The sequence below is a fragment of the Trichomycterus rosablanca genome, chromosome 6, assembly GCF_030014385.1.
Source record: "Trichomycterus rosablanca isolate fTriRos1 chromosome 6, fTriRos1.hap1, whole genome shotgun sequence".
NCBI lineage: Eukaryota > Metazoa > Chordata > Actinopteri > Siluriformes > Trichomycteridae > Trichomycterus > Trichomycterus rosablanca.
This window is the reverse complement of record NC_085993.1, coordinates 10,901,668-10,922,224: the sequence shown is the minus strand read 5'-3', so window position 1 is coordinate 10,922,224 and position 20,557 is coordinate 10,901,668. Positions and strand designations below refer to the sequence as shown.

The 20,557-nt window shown below is 37.7% G+C and overlaps 1 protein-coding gene and 1 long non-coding RNA gene across 2 annotated transcripts; both read left to right on the top strand.

The window, feature by feature from the left end:
• Positions 1-412: 412 nt before the first annotated feature.
• LOC134316886 (uncharacterized) lies at positions 413-7,054 on the top strand. The gene is made up of 3 exons (XR_010013136.1): positions 413-714; positions 2,606-2,695; positions 6,593-7,054. It is a non-coding gene; the product is annotated as an uncharacterized LOC134316886 (long non-coding RNA).
• Positions 7,055-18,829: 11,775 nt separating this feature from the next.
• Positions 18,830-20,311, top strand: LOC134316264 (potassium voltage-gated channel subfamily A member 2). The gene has a single exon (XM_062996598.1). It carries the CDS (start codon positions 18,833-18,835, stop codon positions 20,309-20,311), a length of 1,479 nt encoding a protein of 492 aa, XP_062852668.1. The 5' UTR covers positions 18,830-18,832.
• The last annotated feature ends 246 nt before the right edge of the window (positions 20,312-20,557 follow it).

Below are 20,557 nucleotides of genomic sequence, written 5' to 3'. Positions count from 1 at the left end.
ACAGTATACAGTCTAAGCAATTGAGGGTTAAGGGCCTTGCTCAAGGGCCCAACAGTTGCAACCTGGCAGAGGTGAGGCTTGAACCGGTAACCCTCTGTTTACTAGTCCAGTACCTTAACCACTAGGCTTACAGACGAGATGTAAAATATCCCAAAAGTTTCATGCTGCAGCTTTAATAATCTAACAAATAGCCTGTCAGTGTGACAAAAGTAAATGTTTTCAGATGCCACGTGTAAGAATGTCACATGTATTTTTGTTTTTCTATAACTAAGTGCAGATTCTATTTTAAATCAATGGATAAATTCATTAAGCTGTTAAATATATAGCCTATAGCCTATTGTATGTACGTATTAATCCAATTGCCTTTAACTATACCAAATGACATTGTCTTTTATGGAAGCTATAGCTCGAAAACTTTATTTTGTGGGCAAAATATTCGATGTGTGAAAATATTTGTCAGAACAATTCATGTTAAGTGCTGTAAACAGCTGCCAAACTAGCCTTCGTTTCCCCAAAACAAAGCACCCTTATAGTCTCATGTAGCACCTCCCACTGCTTTCATTCGGAAGAAAGATGCAGAAGGCTGGGGTCCAGGCTGGTGGTCCTTTGCATGGAGAAACAGACGTGAGCTGAGCGCGCCCGGATTCGCCTCCCCACCGAGACCCCCTGGCTCCGCCCTGTGATGCAGTCTCCATAGCGACCACAGTTTCCTGGGTAACCCCCGTTAACGTTTCCATGGCGCTCTGCTCCGTTGCTACAGCAACGCTCCAGATGGTTCACAAGGCTCGACTGGCAAAAACAGCACGAGACAGACAAACAGAGCTGACACGAGCTAACTTTATGACGGGGAAATGAGGACAGATCATAAAATGGGCTGATTTGGGGATTACTGTTTTGTATCCTTTCCAAATGATAAATGAAAGCATAAAAATCTAAATTTCCCAACAGTTATAGTTTTGTTCACCTGACTACAATTATACAATAAAAAAAACAAACTATGTTGAATGTATTTAATTAAATGCTTTACGTAATTACCTCCTGAATAACATACATCAACACAGTTTGTTGCAGTTATAGTGTTGATCTAATACAGTTAATATTCATGTGGGCATATATAGACCTATACATTTTTAATGTATTAATTTCCACTTGCTTCTTTCATCCTGGTCAGTGTCAAGACAGGCATGAATTCATTGCAGGGTGAGACACATCCATTTACTTCTCACCTACTTACTTCTAGGGACAATTAAGTGTATCTGTCAATTTTTTAAATTTTTTTGGGTCGTGAGATGAAACCATAATAACCAGAGGAAGCCAACACAGACACGAAGAGAACATAGAAGGCTCCCCACAGACAGTGACAAGAAGTGATGATCAAATCTAAGTGCCAGATCTAATGCTGTGCCACAATGTATGCATTTGAATTAAGCAAATTTATAGCAACCTCGTTTTCAGTAACGATAACTATTCAAACTGTATTCCAACAGGCTTAGTACCAAATCTGACATAAACCCTCTTTCTGTATTTGAGAATTAAGGAAATACTCTCTGCATGACTAAGCAACCTTATTATGGATTCTCTCATTGTCTGCTTCATTGATTGGTGTCAAAGGGCATTTACTGGACCTCTGCACTGCCCAGTAATATCCGAGCCATAAATCAGAGCCCTGTGAACCATCCTTGCATGTGTGTGAATGTGTGTGTATTTGTTATTTCTGTTTGTCTGACAAGCTAAACATTTGGGACATTTAAAAATATTTTAAAACTTTAAAACTTCTAGTTTAAATCTTAAATCGTTATTTACATTTTAAAACATTAAATACAGATTACCAGTTTTAGTAATTATGTCTTGGCCATGGTCTGTGTAACATAAGCATCTATCATTTAATTTATTGTGATGGCAATGATATAATATTATTTAGATTTTTGTAATAAAAAAGCAAAATAAAAAAATGCTCTGTGCTGCCACCCAGTGGTGTCTTTGTGCCTATGCATGAAGACAAACTAAAAAAAATAAAAAATTATAATACTAATAAAAATAATATAAAATTAAAATATTATAATAAAAAAGTTCTGCAAAAACATAATATAAATTTGCATTTTCTAATCCTTATATGAGCATTAGTAATAATCCAGGCATACTTTAAATGCAAATTATATTGTTTATTATGAACTAATATTATATTTCCTTCTATGTTTTCAGCAATTCATGCATTATTTTTATCTGTTTTACGTTTTTAGTGAGCCTAACTATTTTTCCACTGAAATATTATACCAGTGTCTCTTTAATCATTTAAAATTCTTTTGGGTGACAGAACTGATTCTGGAGGAGCAGAAATGTATTTGAATGTGTGAACAATCCGTGAACAGCTGCTTCTGCATGATGTTTCATTGCAAAGCGCTGAGATATTGGATGTGTGAAATGAGCTGTCTGGCGTCTCTGGAAATTCAAGATGTCATCTTAAAATGTGTGATATAAGCTGTCATTTTCATCCAGCTTTACATTCATGAGTTACTTTTGACTCTTTATGCTTTTTAAATTTGTAGTCATTGTGGACAATAAATATTCATGCTGGATTTTTTTTCTTTTTCTTTTTTTTTACCAGGATGCAAAGAATGGAACCCTGAAGGTGACTGTTGGAGGTTTTGCTGATGGGCTTTCACATCATAATCCAGCTCACCTATGTCTCATAGAGGTATTCTAAATCTACTGTTTAAAAGCATTTGAAAACAATAAATTATAAACGTCTTTTTAGCTTTCCTCACATTTGTTAGGATATCAAAAAGAACCAGTAATATTTCTCCAGGGTGTAAACAAGCTGACCTAATTTTTTACGTGTTTTTCATCTATTCATTCATTCATTCATTCAGTTAACTACTGCTTTTATGTATACATTATTCAAAACATTATGCATATGTGAATGAAAAGATGTAGAAATGGGTCAAATATTTAACCAACAGCCAACTAAAGCTTCTGACCCACTTTGTGTGTGTGTGTGTGTGTGTGAGAGAGAGAGAGAGAGAGAGAGAGAGAGAGAGAGAGAGAGAGAGAGATGTGCATAACACCACCATATTCCTCTGCGTCTCCAGACAAACAGAACCAGGCCAGGCTTAGTTGGTCTCAGCATGCTTCAGTTAAATAAAATAATGTATAAGAAGAAAATCATTGAAAATCATTGGTCATTCTTTTAAGGATGGGCCATTTTAATCCTATTTTAACAATACTTATTTCTTTTAGTTATTCTATTGTATGCCATTTTCAGGTTTGTTGATAAAGCAGCACTGACCCCCTTGGAAACCCCCAGAATTATTAATGTTAATGTCAGTGTATTTGTATTTTAATAGATACATTATTAGTGTTCAGGTGGCACAGCAGTCTATTAAGCTAGACCACCACTGCTGAGATCCTGGTTTGAATCTCAGCAGTGCTATTGTCCGGCCAGGCATCTATACAGACATGATTGGCTTTGTCTAAGGGTAGACATGGCCCAAACCATGTGATGGATTGGTACACTGTCCAGGCACACTGTCCAGGGTATTCTCTGTGTTTTCTGGTGACACCAGACCTGTCGTGACTCTGACCATTTTAAAGCAGTTCATCAAAATGAAAAAATGTAATGATTATATATTATTAAGTACATTGTCTTTTTTAATTTTTTCACCCACTAAACTGTGGTTGCTCTAAACTTACGTCATTAATTGTTTGTTTTTCCTGCACATAATAAGTACATTATATGGAAAGGTATGTGGGCACCCCTCTTAGTTATTGAGTCCAGGTGTGTCAGCTATGTACATTAATTCCTAGCAGGTGTATAAAATCAGTTAGACATGGTACACACGATATGCTTTCAACTTGGTAGACATGGTTTCACATGTTCAGTGTGGAGGAATTTGGCCTGTGAGGTCTTAACCTCTCTAAAACAGTGCTTGACCTCACAAATGCTCTTTTAACTAAAGGGACAAAGACTTTTACATGCACACTATAAGCATGTGGCTGTGAGCGTGTGTCTGTGTGTGTCTATGTGTGTGTGTGTGTGTGTGTGTGTGCACGCGTGTGTGTGTGTGTGTGTGTGTGTGTGTGTGTGTGTGTGTGTGTCTAGTCTTTGTTTACCACCAATAGAGGCCTCAGGTTGTTGCTAGTGTTCATTTCACACCAATTCTGGCACTTCATTTCTAGCACTGAAGGTGTCTGCTTACCTTTCTAAATTAGAAATGAAAGAGGTTGAGAAAGAGGATGACTGCAAGAAAGGATTAAAGGAAGAGGAACAGAGAGTTATTTTGGATGAAGAGGCATAACAATTTAAAGTTTTTTTGACTGATTGGATGTTATTTTTTCACAAAGACTTATGTTTTACTGTAAGGCAAACTTTAATATTGTATTATGTCACATGAATCGTGTAAAGTTGTTTATAATGCACATTTAAGGGGAAAATCTAAATTTAAAAGGAGTTGCCTCATAAATAATGTCAAATGTATGACCAGGATTCCTGAGTCCATGTCATCATGTGATCATTTTCATCAATCATCATCATTATTATTTTGAATTCATTTAGATCACATAAAAAATAACTATGTTTAATGAAAAAAATAAATAGTTTTGCATATATTTTTCATTTTACAATGAAATTTATTTTTAATACCCAAGTGTGACAGAAACTTCAGTTTTAAGCTCATTTAAAGCCTGCAGCAGTTGTGTTGTATTAGAGGTCCATCTTTTCTAGCTTACAATGGACCTAAGATATATTCAGCTAGACACATTACTAGTACCCTACTAATCCCCCACTCTAAAATGTAGGTGTCAGGTGTGTGTATTTTCATAGCCTAAAACATAAGCAGACATCATTGGGAAACTGTGTAAAGATTATTTTGTCATTCATGAACCTGGGTGCTGGTAGTCGGGATTTAAAAATATGAGTAAATAAGATAGCTAAGCTATGGCTATCTTAATGTTAAAAAAAGTAAATAAGATAGCTAAACTATTAGTGAGATTTTTATTGCTGGGGTGGAACCATTAAGGGTAAATTTTAGTACCACTCTTATGTATATTTTTACATGAGAATATACTGGTACTGTTTATTAAATTCATTTAAAGTAAACAATCCACTGATGTTAGTGAATATATCTTTACTCCTAAGGGTAAACACAGTGATTAAAAATTCATGTTAGTGTTTCAGTTTCTGAGAGTCTATTTAAGAGTCCAAGAATTACAACAAACCCTTAAATATTTTAGAGCTATTGTGAATTCCTGAGTGAGAGAACTTACTCTGGCTTTCACAGGATGGTGGTGCTGTTGTGCAATTGCGGTACAAATGCTTTTATTATGCCTAGAAATGTTTACAAGGCTTTACAAGAACTTAATGTACTCTAAGGATGTACTGTAATGGTGTAGTTCCTAAATTTAGTGCGATTTTACTTTGGTTTAGGTTTTGTTTGTTTGTCCTCTCTAGTTGCAACACCAATTTTCTGATGCTGCCACCTTTTTATTAATTATGTAAAAATGATTTTAACACATATCAAAACACTAATATAAATATTTGTAATTTCTTCTGAACAAGATTCAGGCTGTTCTGTGCATTAATACATTTCATTAGATCTGTTTCATAAATTCTATTTTACTGTATCTGAAACTGTAGGTACAATCCCAGTTCTTAGGCTATCCCAAATAATATTTTACTGTACTAAATGATACTTCAAATTTGTGCATAAATGTTGTAAAGTTACAATATTTTCATACTATATAGTGTGTAGTATGTGATGTTGAATGCATTACATTTACATTTACATTTTCAGCATTTAGCAGACGCTCTTATCCAGAGCGACTTACAGAAGTGCTTCTATAGTGAACATTTCATTTCTCAAGTTTAGGAAAACAACAGTCAAAGAACACAAATCTGCTAAAAACCTGTTAGAACCAAAGTGCTTTTTATTTTTTTTATTTATTTATTTTTTTTTAATGGAAAAGAATGGAACAAAATGTTAGTAAATAAGTACGTCAGCCTAAGTGTTTAGTAAAAAGGTGGGTTTTTAATCGTTTTTTAAAGACAGCAAGAGACTCAGATGTTCGGACAGACAGAGGAAGTTCATTCCACCACTTCGGCGCTAGAACAGAGAACAGCCTTGATGCTTGTCTTCCTTTAGTCCTGGATGGGGGCTCAAGTCGAGCGAGACTAGAGGCTCGGAGGTTGCGTGGCATTAATTCTCAGTAATTGCTTAAGGGTTGCAGTGGGTCTGGAACCTACTCGGAAACACTTAACACAGAATCACACTCTGGACAGGGCACCAATCCATTGCAGGGTGTACCCACGCACTCACTTGTATTTAGGGGCTATTTGGAACAGCCAATCTATCTACTGGCATATTTGTGGAAGGAATGAGGATTTCTTTATACCTTGTTGAAAATTGATGTGGATACAGAACGAACAAACCAAATTCCAGTAAACCAGGGTCCTGTAGCATGTAAACGTATTAATAAAATTATTGTCAGAATTTGATTACTTGCAGATTATTGTTCAGATTATTCTATACGTGTTAACACTTTAAGTAAGGTCCAGATATCAGTCATTTGACACATGTATGTGTATGCTTTGTTTCAGCAGCAACAGATCCACACTGTGCCTAGGGTCGACAACCACTTAATCAAGAAGCCAACACACAGGACAAAGCACAGAACCCAATCTGAAGACAAACTATTTACGTCTACATTGTTATGTATCACCATCTCTTTTATATGAGGACTCTAGAAGTGACCTTGTTCATTGGATACACTGCCAGGTTGAATGTATATAACTAATCAGAAAATATCTCTGTACCACTCTAGGTAGCAGGTGGAAATACTGAGACTAAAACTGCCATGTGTTGCTGAACATATTTTACTAAGGTCTCTTTTTGCTGTGTTCTTCATGTATTCACAGAGTGTGCCATTATCAAACCAGATGTATGCGTATTAATTTGTCGTCATTGAGACAATGCTTATGTATTGACTATATTAGACAATAATAATAGTGAAATACTAAAAATATTAAAGTTTTTGGACTAATAAATGGGTAACCTGAGTAAGACCCTCTAATCCTAACCTCTATTGTGTTTTTCTTTAGTACAGTGCTGGGGTTTCCTAACCCTTTGCTTGTTTTTTTGGCCAGTGGCCCCATTTTAAGGACTCAAATTTTAATGAACCAACAGTGCATTACTGTATGAATATCAATTGCCACAAAAAGTTTGTCTTACTAATTAGCTAGCTTCTTGACAAGGTGATCTGGCCTGAGCTAGTAAAACAAATGTATTAAATAAGCTAAATGCTTAAAAACCATGGGCCATGACCCCATCGTTGAGAACCTGTAAGCAAAAGTAATTATTAATGGACTAACATTATCATTTAAAATGTTATGAATCAACAAGAAACATATCCTATATGCATAAAAATGAAATATTTGCCAAACCACCTGTACCTGCATGGCCTATTTAAACTGACGTTAAAGTAGGGAGATTATTAAACAGGTTTCTTGATCCCGAGGAGGCTCAAGCAGGTGCCTTCAAAATTGCTTAGTCATCCTGTTCCTGTTTAGTACAGCGCATATTACAGCACTTTCCTGAATGCTATGATGGGAGCAGATATAGCAGCTTGCTATGTTTAGCCTCGCCTGCTAAATTCAGTGTGATAAAAGCAATGAATCATACCATTCTGAGCAGCACAGATGCTTTAGCTAATGTTGGACATGCATTTATTTTATTTATTTATTTATTTATTTAAAGTAAACCATGGTGTCTTTCCGGCTGTCTTTCCTGAATCCTGGATGTTTCTGGCTGTTTTAAACGTGTTTCACTGATTAAACACAAACCATTGGCACAGTGTATATTTGGGCCATATACCAAGAGATGCTCTGGCACACCAAAGACAGGGAACCACTGTGTGTATCTGTGCAAGCGTGTGTGTGTGTAGTAATAATAAAGCTCTCTGCAGATTTTCTGGACCACCTGAGGCCCTTCACAGCTCACTGGTCATAAGCATGCCATTTGTGTGTGAGTGAGTGCATAAACTGCTGCAGGATTTCCTTGTAGGTGTGAGGGGTTTCCTGTCTTTCTCTTACCTCAGCCTTAGAGGTCAGACTCAACTAGTTACACAACCCATCCTAAAAGGTATTGGAAGAATTGCATTTCATTTCATTCTATGATTTGATATGGTTGATCTAGGAATATTGTCATTACCTGCAGCTACTCTCAAGATGCTTGTTGGTGTCTCACGTTAAACAAGTGTTCATCTAACTAACCTAACATGCTCAGGTGGCGCAACGGTAAACTGCGCTAGCCCATTACCGCTGGGATTCCGGGTTTAATTACGTGACAGTGTGATCAGCTGGTCTGGTGTCTACGTACAGACATAATGGCTATGTTTGAGGGGAAATTGGCATCCTGGCTGGGCTGTGACTCTAAGAAAAGTGGTCCCATCATTATATATTATATATTCAGTTATATATTTAATATATAAAAAAGAGAGATAATTTACTAATACTTTTTTGTGGAATTTATGAAAGCATTCTACAAAAATATGTAGTAATCTATTTTTTAATTTTTACTAACTGCTTTGTCCTGAATAGGTTCACAGTGGATGTGCCACTTGAAAACACCAGGCTCAAAGCTGTGATAGGGTGTCATCATTGCAGGGCAACACACTAACCCATTAACCTATACAATTACACTTGTGGCAATTTAGAACAGTTATTCCAAATTCTGTATGTTTTTAGAACATGAGAGTACTTGGAGAAAACCCACAAAGACACAGAGAGAACATGCAGAACTGTTTTCCTTATCCTTTTCCCCAGATCACAGGTCTTTAGCTAACTTTATGTTGCTTAAACCTAAGGAAGTTAGTAAAGTGACATTGCAGTGTTCGACTACTAGATGGCTCATGTATTTATGGACTGCGGCTGTACAGTAAATGAAGTGTGAAACTAAAGACTCAGATGGTGCTTTGCAGCACTCTCTTGGGCAGAGAGATGGAGCTTTTGACCTTGAAGGAAGAGAGGCACTATGACCTACAGTAATGTGGTATCCCCAAAAAGGTCACACACTAGCAGAATAGACCAACTTTATACACAATGTAGAAACACAATAAAAAACAATCAAAAATTAATTTAATTTTAAAAAATAAATCACAATAAAAATCCAAGATTTATAAATATTTATGAATATACATACTGAATCAACTACCATGTCCTTACTGCCACTCAACACAAGAAGGTCACCTAACCAGTGAGATAGTTCCATAGTACCAATTTCATTTATTAATAACTTTAGATATTTTCCGGAACCACTTTAATCTGGATAATGGTTGCAGTGGGTCCAAGGCACCTCAGTGTTACAAAAACAGAAATAATCCAAGATGTGATTTTGCCCAAGCAAAAAGTAAACAGAGTTCTCACCAGTCATCTGGTAAATTAGTGATCTGGGCTGCATGCTTCTTTTGTATTTGATGATTTGATTTGGTGGCAGGGCTAATTTTGGGAATCTACTGAGAGCTGGCATGTACATTTTGCCCAGTCGTTCTGACTGGCACAATCTATCTTTGTTCATGCTTTTACATAAACAAGCTCCTCTATGACTCTCCAGATATCCACATGTCAAACACAATCATCTAAAACATCAATTGCATGATAATGTGAGTCATCAGATTGTAAGATTTCCTTCAGAAACTAACAAATGTAAAATGCTGACTCTAGTAATGGATCAGTCAGGAAATCTGCAAGCATGACACAGCATTTAGGGCTCAATGGCATAGTTTTCTTAGCCCATGAGCTGGCATCACTTCACTCTCTCCACACATTGTGTGCAGAAGGGCTCCTGGTGTCTGTTGCCATGGTAACCAGCACTGTCCAATGACAGCGATGGCTGAATCAATGTACCTAGTCTCTGGTTAAATTTCTACCTGGTAATATCACCTCTACCAGACAAAGAATGTGAGGTTTGAATGAATGGCAGTAGTGGAGCATTGAATAATTATTGGCATCATGCACTCTTAGAAGCTGAACAAAGAGGAAATAGCAAACAATGGGATTTTCCTGTTGTTGAATTAAAGACTTAAGCCTCAACTGGTTTGTTTCTGGAAGGATGCACAGGTCTTAGTCCAATAAAAAAGCCTTCAAATCTTATCATTTTATTATCTTATTTCTAAGAGTGCTGAGTTAGTAATGTCATTTTGCAATAAATGTCATTTGAATTACTTTCCACTAGTACATTAAGTACAAAGAGCACACTACCTGTCATTTTATATCAACATAATCTCAAATCTAACCACAAAATCCCACAAGCACTGATTTTGTATGTGTTTTTTTGGAGAGGGTGTGCCTGTCTCTTTACTGATCTGTTTACAGGTTGTGCCAGTGCAAGTGCTGCAACAGTGGGTGGATAAGTAACCTTGAGTATCTGGCATTGTGCCACTGTCTGCTCCAACTTATAGCTCTCTTATTGACCAGAATGGAAAGATCTAAAACAATGGCACTCACAAAAAATCACTTACAATAATTCTAGTTTCTCAAATAATACAATTATGAATATAACACAAGTGTAAACACAGTGCAGTGGATGATTGCTCTTACCATTGGGGCAAAGTAAATAATCAGAATTTTATGTATATAACATAATTTGTGTTGTAACACTAAACTAGCCATATACAATGCTTGGTAAAGTTCCTACTTTATTAAACAATTTTTTCAGGTAATCCATAAAACATGCAATTCAGGAATCACATGCAATATAGAATATAAAATATAGAATATAGAATATAGAATAGAATAGAATGTCTTTACTTGTCATATATACATATACACATGTACAGTACAACGAAATTCTTTCTTCACATATCCCAGCTTGTTTGAAAGCTGGGGTCAGAGCGCAGGGTCAGCCATTGTACGGCGCCCCTGGAGCTGTGAGGGTTAAGGGCCTTGCTCAAGGGCCCAACAGTGGCTGCGTGGCAGAGCTCAAAGCTCTACCCATTAGGCTACCACTGTTCCAATATTGCATCGTCAACACACTTAATTTGTTGATAGTCACCAAAATCGTTTTCATCTGTTTTCTTTTTCTTTAAAAGCATAAATAGCCTCTTCTATAGTAAGTGTTTTATTATGGTATTGCATCTCTACAGAACAAAATAAAGGATCAAGGTCACCAGGTGTAGCCCCACACCTGCAAAAATTAAAAATAAACCTAATATGCAGGATGCTTAACCAAGGTGGAACAATACTGTGACTAAAAGCCACAAATAAATTGGCCAAAATAACAGAAAGCAACAAATTAAGAAATGAAAGGCACAAACCTTCTGCAGCCCACAGAAGAGATCAAGCAGAAATGAAAACTCTCACAATATGACAAGCTGTCTAGCCTTCAACAACCAAATTCTTAGAAAAAAGAGAGGAAACCCTAAACAAACTGGGGACAGCAATGCATGAGTCAGACCACCTTTCTGCTACTTGGTGGAGCCTGTGCACAGCATAAATTCAAATGTGGGGCCAGCAAGTGCCCAAAAAGGATAGATACTTCTGCTTCATGGAAACGGACCAGATTGAGCCCAGCATCACGGTTTCAGAGGAAATGGCATGACATATGAGCATGATTCTGTGACTCGTACCCCCTGCTGATCTTCACAGTAGGTGGGCTTGTTACAGAAGCTCTTCAATGAAGTAGCAGAACGAATTCTGGTTTGATAAGACTGAAGTGGATAAATGTTACACTTAAATGGCATAAGATCCAACTCTTGACCTTAATTACTGAACATTTATGTGGACACCTAAGATTGCTGTACACCATTACTCACCAACTCACCTAGCAGATTTTGAAGATTTTTCCGTAAAGATGAATGATCCAAAACTTTTTTATTATACTGTGCAAAACTAATCTTGACTTAACCAAAAATGCACTGAATGTAACAGCTGCTAAACGTGGGTTAACCAAGTACTACCCAAGAGCAATTGTAAATGTGTATATATATATATATATATATATATATATATATATATGTAATGTATATAAGGTAATGTTTTCTTTTTTTCATCCATACTTAAAAACTACATGTCTAAATCAAATTTATTGTGTGGTTTGGGCTAGTGAAATACACTATATTACACATATGCTTTAAGAAAACTTCTTTTTTAGAAGTAGATGACTTTGCCAGGGCAAACTAGATACACAGAACTTCTATTTTGGGCAGCAGGATGGATCTTCAATCAATAGCACTTGGCTCATGTTTGCATCGTTCAACTTACACCAGACTACACACACACATAAACAAACACACACACACACACACACACACACACACATGCACACTCGTATATACCTAAACTAATTAAATAACATTTACCAAAACATGGGACCACCCCCTTTAAATGTGCAGGGATCTATTAAATAATGAGCTGATGGTAGTTTCTTGTAGTTTATGTGTTGAATGCAGCAGATGTGATCAGCATAAAGAACTAAGTGTGTTTAATCAGGGCCAAATTATTATGGTTAGATGACTGGGTTGAAGTATTTCTACAACAGTGAGTACCCACCAACATTGGTCCAAGGAGGGACAAGCCATAAACTGCCTACATGACGTTGACATGACGGTGTCTGATATGGACCAACAGAAGGTCCACTGTGGATCTACTCAAATTGCAGATCATTTTAAACCCAGCGATGAGGTGAATGTGTCACAATCCACAGCATGAATCCTTCTGTGTACAAGGCTGCATAGTCACAGTCCAGTCAAAGTGCCAGTGCTAACTCCCGTGCACTGTTAAAAGCACCTACAATGGGCCAGGTGAATGGCTAGGCTTTGTGCATTAAATAACCATTGCTTATTAGGTGGTTGATCCTAATGTTTTGCTAAACAGTGTACATTCTACATTATAGTATTATGCTGTCATGAAATAACATAGGTATTATACTGTGTGCAATATAATATGTTATTTTTGTGTTATAATAAGCCATTTTGTTGCAAAGAACAAGTCAGGAAAAATCCATTAGAGACCCAAGTCAGACATTATGCAGTTAGTATGTGGAGAAGACATTGTCCTTGCCTGTAAGGCAACTATAATAGAAATTTTATTTGCAAATCAATAAGAAATTTGAATCTTAATATCTGTCTTACTTCATGGCTTCTAAAAAAGGTCACAGGATGTACATGTCTAGCAGCCAATAAGAAAGTCTATAATCATAACATTACCAAAGTCAGACTGTAGTATGAGCACAAGTTAAGTTGTTCAAGTTGTTCACAGTTAATAATAATATTAATGATTATAATAATAAATACCATGCCAACCTGAGTTTCCTGCAGAGCTTTTCTTATGCATGGCAGCCTCTGGGCCCACAGAAATTTAAAGCATAATTGATTGTAGACAGTGTCACCCATGTTCCTGCAGCTTATAATTTATGGCAGATCTGTTTTATCATGATTCCTAGATTACGTCTGATAATCCGGTATAATGTCACAATTTCGGGTTTTTTTAAGGCCTTGACAGAACATCACTGCTCCGTGTGATTTTTAATAGATGTCCTTTTATAGGCACAGATAACTTGTCAGTTATGGTCAACCATTATTACTCATTTACAAAGCTTGATATGATAGATAAACCATACAGATAAACTATGTGGGTATACAGTTACTGTACAGCCCATCTGCTGTTCTGTACACTTAGTTGCCTCTATCTATTTCAAATATTTAACTTAGTATTTTGGTTGAAGCACTATTCTCCTTCTATTGACATTGCTGTTGTAAAAATCCCAGCAACTCTGCTGCACCTGCTACACTAGAAAGCACTACAACCATGTTTGTCTCACTATAGTGTTGAGTAAGAGTACTTTCGATTTAAAATGAGTTTCAGAGACAGTGGCGGCTCGTTCCTTAGGGCGATCGGGCGACGCACCAGTCTGACTGATCACATCTGCTCGCCCCGGATTGCTCTCATAGACTCTCATGTTAAGGCTCTTTTTTCAAACTGCAGGCACTGCAATACATTCTGTATGGGTTCCGGGAGGGCTCACACGTAACCTGGTGTCGCGATCTCGTCACCATGACTACCATTACCTCAGTTCGGAGCAACTCCATCGTGTCATTAAGGGAAATGCCGTTCAGTTGTCATAGTAATCAGGATAAATTAGCAACTTAAGAATTAGGGCCACCCAGACTGAATTTAAACATCAAGCAAGTATCTACAAAGGGGGAAAATCATATAAGTTATAAGTAAATTACAAGTAAGTAATGTAATTTTTAAATTGTGAATTGTGATTGCACTTATTGTATCTCCCCAATTGTTTAATTGTACTTCTTTATTCATTCATCTTTATTCTGGATCTGCTGCACCTAAAATAAAATGCTATCTGATGAAGACTGAATTAAATTGTTAGTGTGAAGGCTTCACTTAATTTTATGATTAATGGTAAAGCTGGTCTGTCTTCATGTTCAAAGTTATTTGTGAGGGCAAACTGACAGATAACTTAAAATGTTAATTATTTAAGCTTTAATTTACCCATTGAACGGGTCACCTTGGCCATTATGGCAACAATTGACCCCCCTGAGAGATTTGGCAGGAGCCGCCACCGTTTAGGGACAAAGCAAAAGATGAACTACAGTCAGTAACTGTATACCCACAAATTTCATCTGTAGGGTAGGTGTAGCTTATAAAACAATCAATAAATGTGCAAACCAGACAGGTAAGTGAATATATATTAGTCCCAGTAGCCGGTGGTTATTAAATTGTCATTTGGGATGGAAACTTGACCCTGGTCCTTCAGTTGTGCTCTGCCTGAAGCTGGAGTGCGTTCCCTTTAAACTGGGAAATCACTCTGCGGAAAAGTGAGGAGTGGTACAGTGCGGCTCCGTCCATCCCGCTGCCGTAGTCTTTTTTGTATGCACAGCGTCGCTCCGCTGCAGACTCCGTTTAACGCCTAAACTATCTGCTTAACACCTACCTGCGATAACAGCGAGGACTCCTATTCCTACAACAACTAATATATGCATTAATAAACAGAATACAGTGAAAGCAGCGCGTTTACCTGCTGGTGCTGAGGGAGATACACAGGTAGGAAGGCTGATGCTTAACCTGATTACCTGTCTGTTGAGCTTTTGTGCTGACTTGCTTTGTTGGTACCCTAGATTATGTGGCTGTATAAAGACTTGTACTCATGACTCCTCACTGGGTTGTATCTTTATTTTTGCATGGCTGTTTGGTGTGTAGATCTCAACAGGGTTTATAGACGCGCCTATAGGGCACACCTGTCTGGACAGCAGTAAAGTTAACAGCACGGTGTCAGTAAAATCATGTAACCTGGCATACAGGTGGCATATTTTTTATTGTGCAGATGCACTTGATAAATATTTCTTTACTTTACAAGCTGGCAAAACGACACCATATCTGAGTGCTGATGATGTTGAACAACACTGTTGCACTGTTACAGGTTTTCTCAGCATCAGTTTGGATGCGCTGCTCAGACACTTGCGCGCCCGCGTTGTTTCCTTGGATACAACGTAAAGCGCGTGTGCTTCAGCTTTTCCCGCCCTGCGTTCCTTTCCTTTAAACAACCAGGCGTAAAGCTCTAGACCTCCGGAAGGAGGTGAGGACACGCCTGGGAACATCGCATTCTTTATTTATTTTTATTTTTTTGTCCGCCATCCTAGACAAGAAATCCAACCGGGATCAGCGACATCTGGACGGATCGTCGGCATCTTTAACCGCAGGAGCGCACAGCCCTGCATCCAAGCTTTCAGCATCCAGTTTATTCTTAGAGGTACAGTATGTTTGGACTTGATCCTGATAGAGATCGTCTGGTTGAGTGTCGTCTGATCGACCGTCTAGCACACAGAAAAATCCTAAGCAATGAATTGACCGTAATGATGCTTAATGATCACATGCACTTTTAACAGATCTTATTAGAAATATGCCATAGAGGACAAATATTAGGTTTGATGGCTTTGTACTGGTTGCCACATTGAATGCAGACTAATGTTTCAACACTACAGCATACCAGGAAGGGCTATTGTGCTAAAACAATGACCTAGGTACAGCAAGCTTCTTTTACTTATCACTGGTCATAAGTACTTTCTACTGCTGAAATGATTAACCTGTGGTATAATTGGAAAGTAGTTATTTTTACATTGAGTGTTTTTCTTTTTATTTAAACCCATTATTAGGAAACGCTAAATGTGGTTAATATACTAAAACAATGACCTAGGAACACCAGGTCATGGAAGGCTATTTAGAAACTGTTTAAAATGCTGGTGTAATTCAAAGCTGTAGATAATGGTTAACCTAATGTAGACTGAATGCTGTAAAACATGGGTGCCCAATCTTATTATTCAAAAGCAGAAGTGTTTTCATGTTTTATTTCAGTAGTAGAAACCAGTAATAAGTTTATTAGGATTTTAACGTCATGTTTTACACTTTGGTTACATTCATGACAGGAACGATAGTTATTCATTACACAAGGTTATATTGAACACAGTCATGGGCACTTTAGTGTCTCCAATTCACCTCACTTGCATGTCTTTGGACTGTGGGAGGAAACCGGAGCACCCGGAGTAAACCCACGCAGACACGGGGAGAACATGCAAACTCCACACAGAAGGGACCTGGACCACTCCATCTGGGGATCGAACCCAGGACCTTCTTGCTGTGAGGCGACAGTGCTACCCACTTGGCCAACATGCCACCCACCAGTAATAAGTGATATAAGCGGTTTAAATGAGAAAATGCTTAACATAAAAATATTACTTTCCTTTTGGACCACAGGTTGGTCATTTTAACAGTAGAGAGTTTTTATGACCAGTAGTAAGTGAAAGAAGTTTGATGTTTCTAGGTTGTTGTTTTAGTACATTAAGCCATGTTAAGCTTTTTTCAGGTCAAGCGTTTAGACTCTCCTGGATACAACCTTTCATCAAGTTACTTTGTTAGATTATAATTCAGGTTAAAGGTTATTCACCTTAATGGCATCATTCTAAAACTTGGGAGCCAACTTATAGCCAATAGCATTGTTCAAAACAATTTAAATTAATTTTGATGTGGATTAATTTTGATCATTTTTATGTGGAAATTCTGTGCACATTAAATGTAAGTACATTTTGAATAGAATTATAATGTAATTTATTTGTTATTTCCAGCTGCCTATCTTCATATAACAATATAACTATTGTTTAGGCTTTCATAAGCATTGGGGCTATGGTAAATATGGCTGCAGAAAGCTTAAACCACACAGTCATTCCTAATAGTCCAGTTATATCTAAAATAGTTGTGCCCTAAATCTAGTTTTTTATTTAATTATTTACTTAAGACCTAAATATTTTTTACTATCTCACCATTGGTAAATGAATACAGTAAACTATAACACGATATAATATTTGACAGATAATGTGGCACTTTTCTTTGTCATTCATTTCATTCTAATCCTCAGCCTTACTGAACAGCTTTGGAATTAACTGGAACATCAACTGAGGCCTTCTTGACAAACATCAGAGCCCAGCCATGCTAATGCTCATTTGACTGAATGGGCACAAATTCACACAGACATATTTTAAAGTCACATAGGGCTGTTTGAGCCAGTTTAAATACATTGGACCTAGTATAGCTAAAAGTCTTTTTTGCCACACTTGAGCGTACATGGGTAACAAAAGGATCAAAGAGACAAAAGCACATAATAAATCAGCACTGGATGATTTGACTATGAATATTCCAAACAAGTCAAGTGATTATGCATCATCAGCAGCATTTCTAAAATGATTTCAGTGGCAAAAGCACAAACCATGTGTACATACACTGATCAGCCATAACTTTTTCTAGTCTTATTTCTAAGTTTGTCATTCATTTAATTTTATTCCTCAGTCTTACTGAACAGCTTTGGAATAACTGGAACATCAGCTGAGGCTTTCTTGTGCCCAGCAAACACCAGTGCCCAGCCATACAAATGCTTGTTTAACAGAATGGGCACAAATTCCTACAGACATATTTTAAAGTCTTGTGAGAAGCTTTTTAAAATAAAAAAAAAGATTTTTGCTATAACTGCTACATAGGGCTTTTTAAGGCAAGTTTAAATACATTTGACCTATAGTACTGCTAAGTCTTTTTTGCCACACTTAGTTATGAGCGTACAGAGGTAATAAAAGGATCAAGGAGACAAAAGCACATGATAAATCAGCACTGGAGAATTTAATTATTAAGTCTAGTCAAGTGATTAGACTTCAAACATGCATCATCCACAGCATTTCTAAAATGATTTCAGTAACAAAAGCTAAAACCATGTGTGCAAATGTGCTTGAAAGCTATTTCTGCAGTTCACTATTTTATCACCTGCTGCTGCTAAATATTTTAAAGACCAGTGGCATCATTTGGGACCAGCAACAACAAATCTGGCTGATGGAAGCAATAAGGTCAAAAAAGAAAATGTAAATTCACAGTGTAAACACGTGTTTTGTAAGCGTGTATGTGTTTGGGGTTCAGAAATGAAGTGCCCGGTTAATAGGCTCACTACTTTATAGGATTATTGGTCTTGATGTATTGATTTGCATAAGCAAGGTGTTGCAGAGAATGTGGAATAAATAAATGTATGTTCATTATGTCAGACCAAGTCATAGTTATTAAGTTTATATTTTAGGTTCCACTGTTATTGTAGAAATGAAATATATATTGTAAACCACAGCACAGTAAAGGAATTCAATTGGTTTTCTTTCACTTGTGTTCCAGTGATCCATCTGTGACACACTGTGGCCCTGTACAACACTGCACGCCCTTCCTTTCAGACTCTCTTCCATCATTTTTTTCTTACCCCGGGGTGCCTGGCTCAGGTGAAAAGTGCAGGCCTCAGCCTCCTGCATAATGACGGTGGCCACGGGTGACCCCTCGGATGAGGCAGCAGCACACCCAGGCCACCCTCAGGACTATGATGCAGAGGGAGAACAGGACTGCTGCGAAAGAGTCGTCATTAACATTTCAGGCCTTCGCTTTGAGACGCAGCTCAAGACGCTGTCGCAATTTCCAGAGACTTTGCTTGGTGATCCAAAGAAGCGCATGAGATACTTTGACCCATTAAGGAATGAGTATTTCTTTGATAGGAACCGGCCAAGCTTTGATGCCATTCTCTACTACTACCAGTCTGGAGGAAGGTTACGGCGCCCTGTAAATGTGACTCTGGATATTTTTTCAGAAGAGATTAGGTTTTATGAACTTGGAGAAGAAGCCATTGAAATGTTTAGGGAGGATGAAGGTTTTATCAAGGAAGAGGAGAGACCAATGCCTGATAATGAGTTTCAAAAGCAGGTATGGCTGCTGTTTGAATATCCAGAAAGTTCAGGACCAGCAAGGATTATAGCCATTATATCAGTCATGGTGATTCTTATCTCTATAGTCAGCTTTTGTCTAGAGACTCTTCCTGTTTTTCGTAGTGATGAGGAGGACTTGCATAAAGTCCACAATTATAATACTAACACCACAAACACCTACACGTCCACCTCTTTTACTAATCCTTTCTTCATCCTAGAAACACTCTGCATTATCTGGTTCTCTTTTGAGTTCCTGGTTCGATTCTTCGCCTGCCCAAGTAAAGCCAGCTTCTTTGTTAACATAATGAATATGATTGATGTGGTGGCCATTATCCCCTACTTCATTACACTTGGAACAGAATTGGCAGAGAAAGCAGAGGATGGTCAACAAGGGCAGCAGGCAATGTCTTTAGCCATATTGCGAGTCATCAGACTCGTGAGAGTTTTTAGGATCTTCAAGCTGTCACGTCACTCCAAGGGTCTTCAGATTCTGGGCCAGACTCTAAAAGCCAGTATGAGGGAACTTGGCCTGCTTATCTTTTTTCTCTTTATTGGAGTCATCCTCTTTTCAAGTGCTGTCTATTTTGCTGAGGCGGATGAACCGCAGTCGCAGTTCTACAGCATCCCTGATGCCTTCTGGTGGGCTGTGGTTTCAATGACGACTGTTGGCTATGGAGATATGGTACCCACCACCATTGGTGGCAAGATTGTTGGTTCTCTGTGTGCCATTGCTGGTGTGCTAACCATCGCCCTACCCGTGCCTGTCATTGTCTCAAATTTTAACTACTTCTACCATCGTGAGACAGATGGTGAAGAGCAGGCCCAGTATCTGCAGGTTAATGTCCCTAAAGCTGATTCCCAAGAGGAACTGAAAAGAAGTCAAAGTGGTTCCACTATCAGCAAATCTGACTATATGGAGATCCAAGAAGGGGTGAACAACAGTAACGAGGACTTTCAGGAAGAAGATAAAAAAGGCAATTGCACTCTGGCCAACACAAACTATGTCAATATAAAAAAAATGCTGACTGATGTATAATCAAATGAGAATATGGTACTAAAAAATAAGATGCAGTAAAATAACAAATCACTGGGATAAAATCTCAGATTAAAAAAGGTGTGAAGCTTTAAAGCAGTGGACCTAATGGAATCCAGAAAAGCCAGAACCTTTGCTATTGATACAACGGTGTGTCAGTTAAAAAAAAGACGTTACTGTTTCATTTAGAAACTGGTAGAATAGCCCAACCCTCTTCATTAGATCATCTTCACATCCAAACATTAATCT

Excerpts from the sequence above, each read along its gene's own strand:
- LOC134316264 (XM_062996598.1), top strand. The coding sequence starts at position 18,833 with ATGACGGTGGCCACGGGTGACCCCTCGGATGAGGCAGCAGCACACCCA.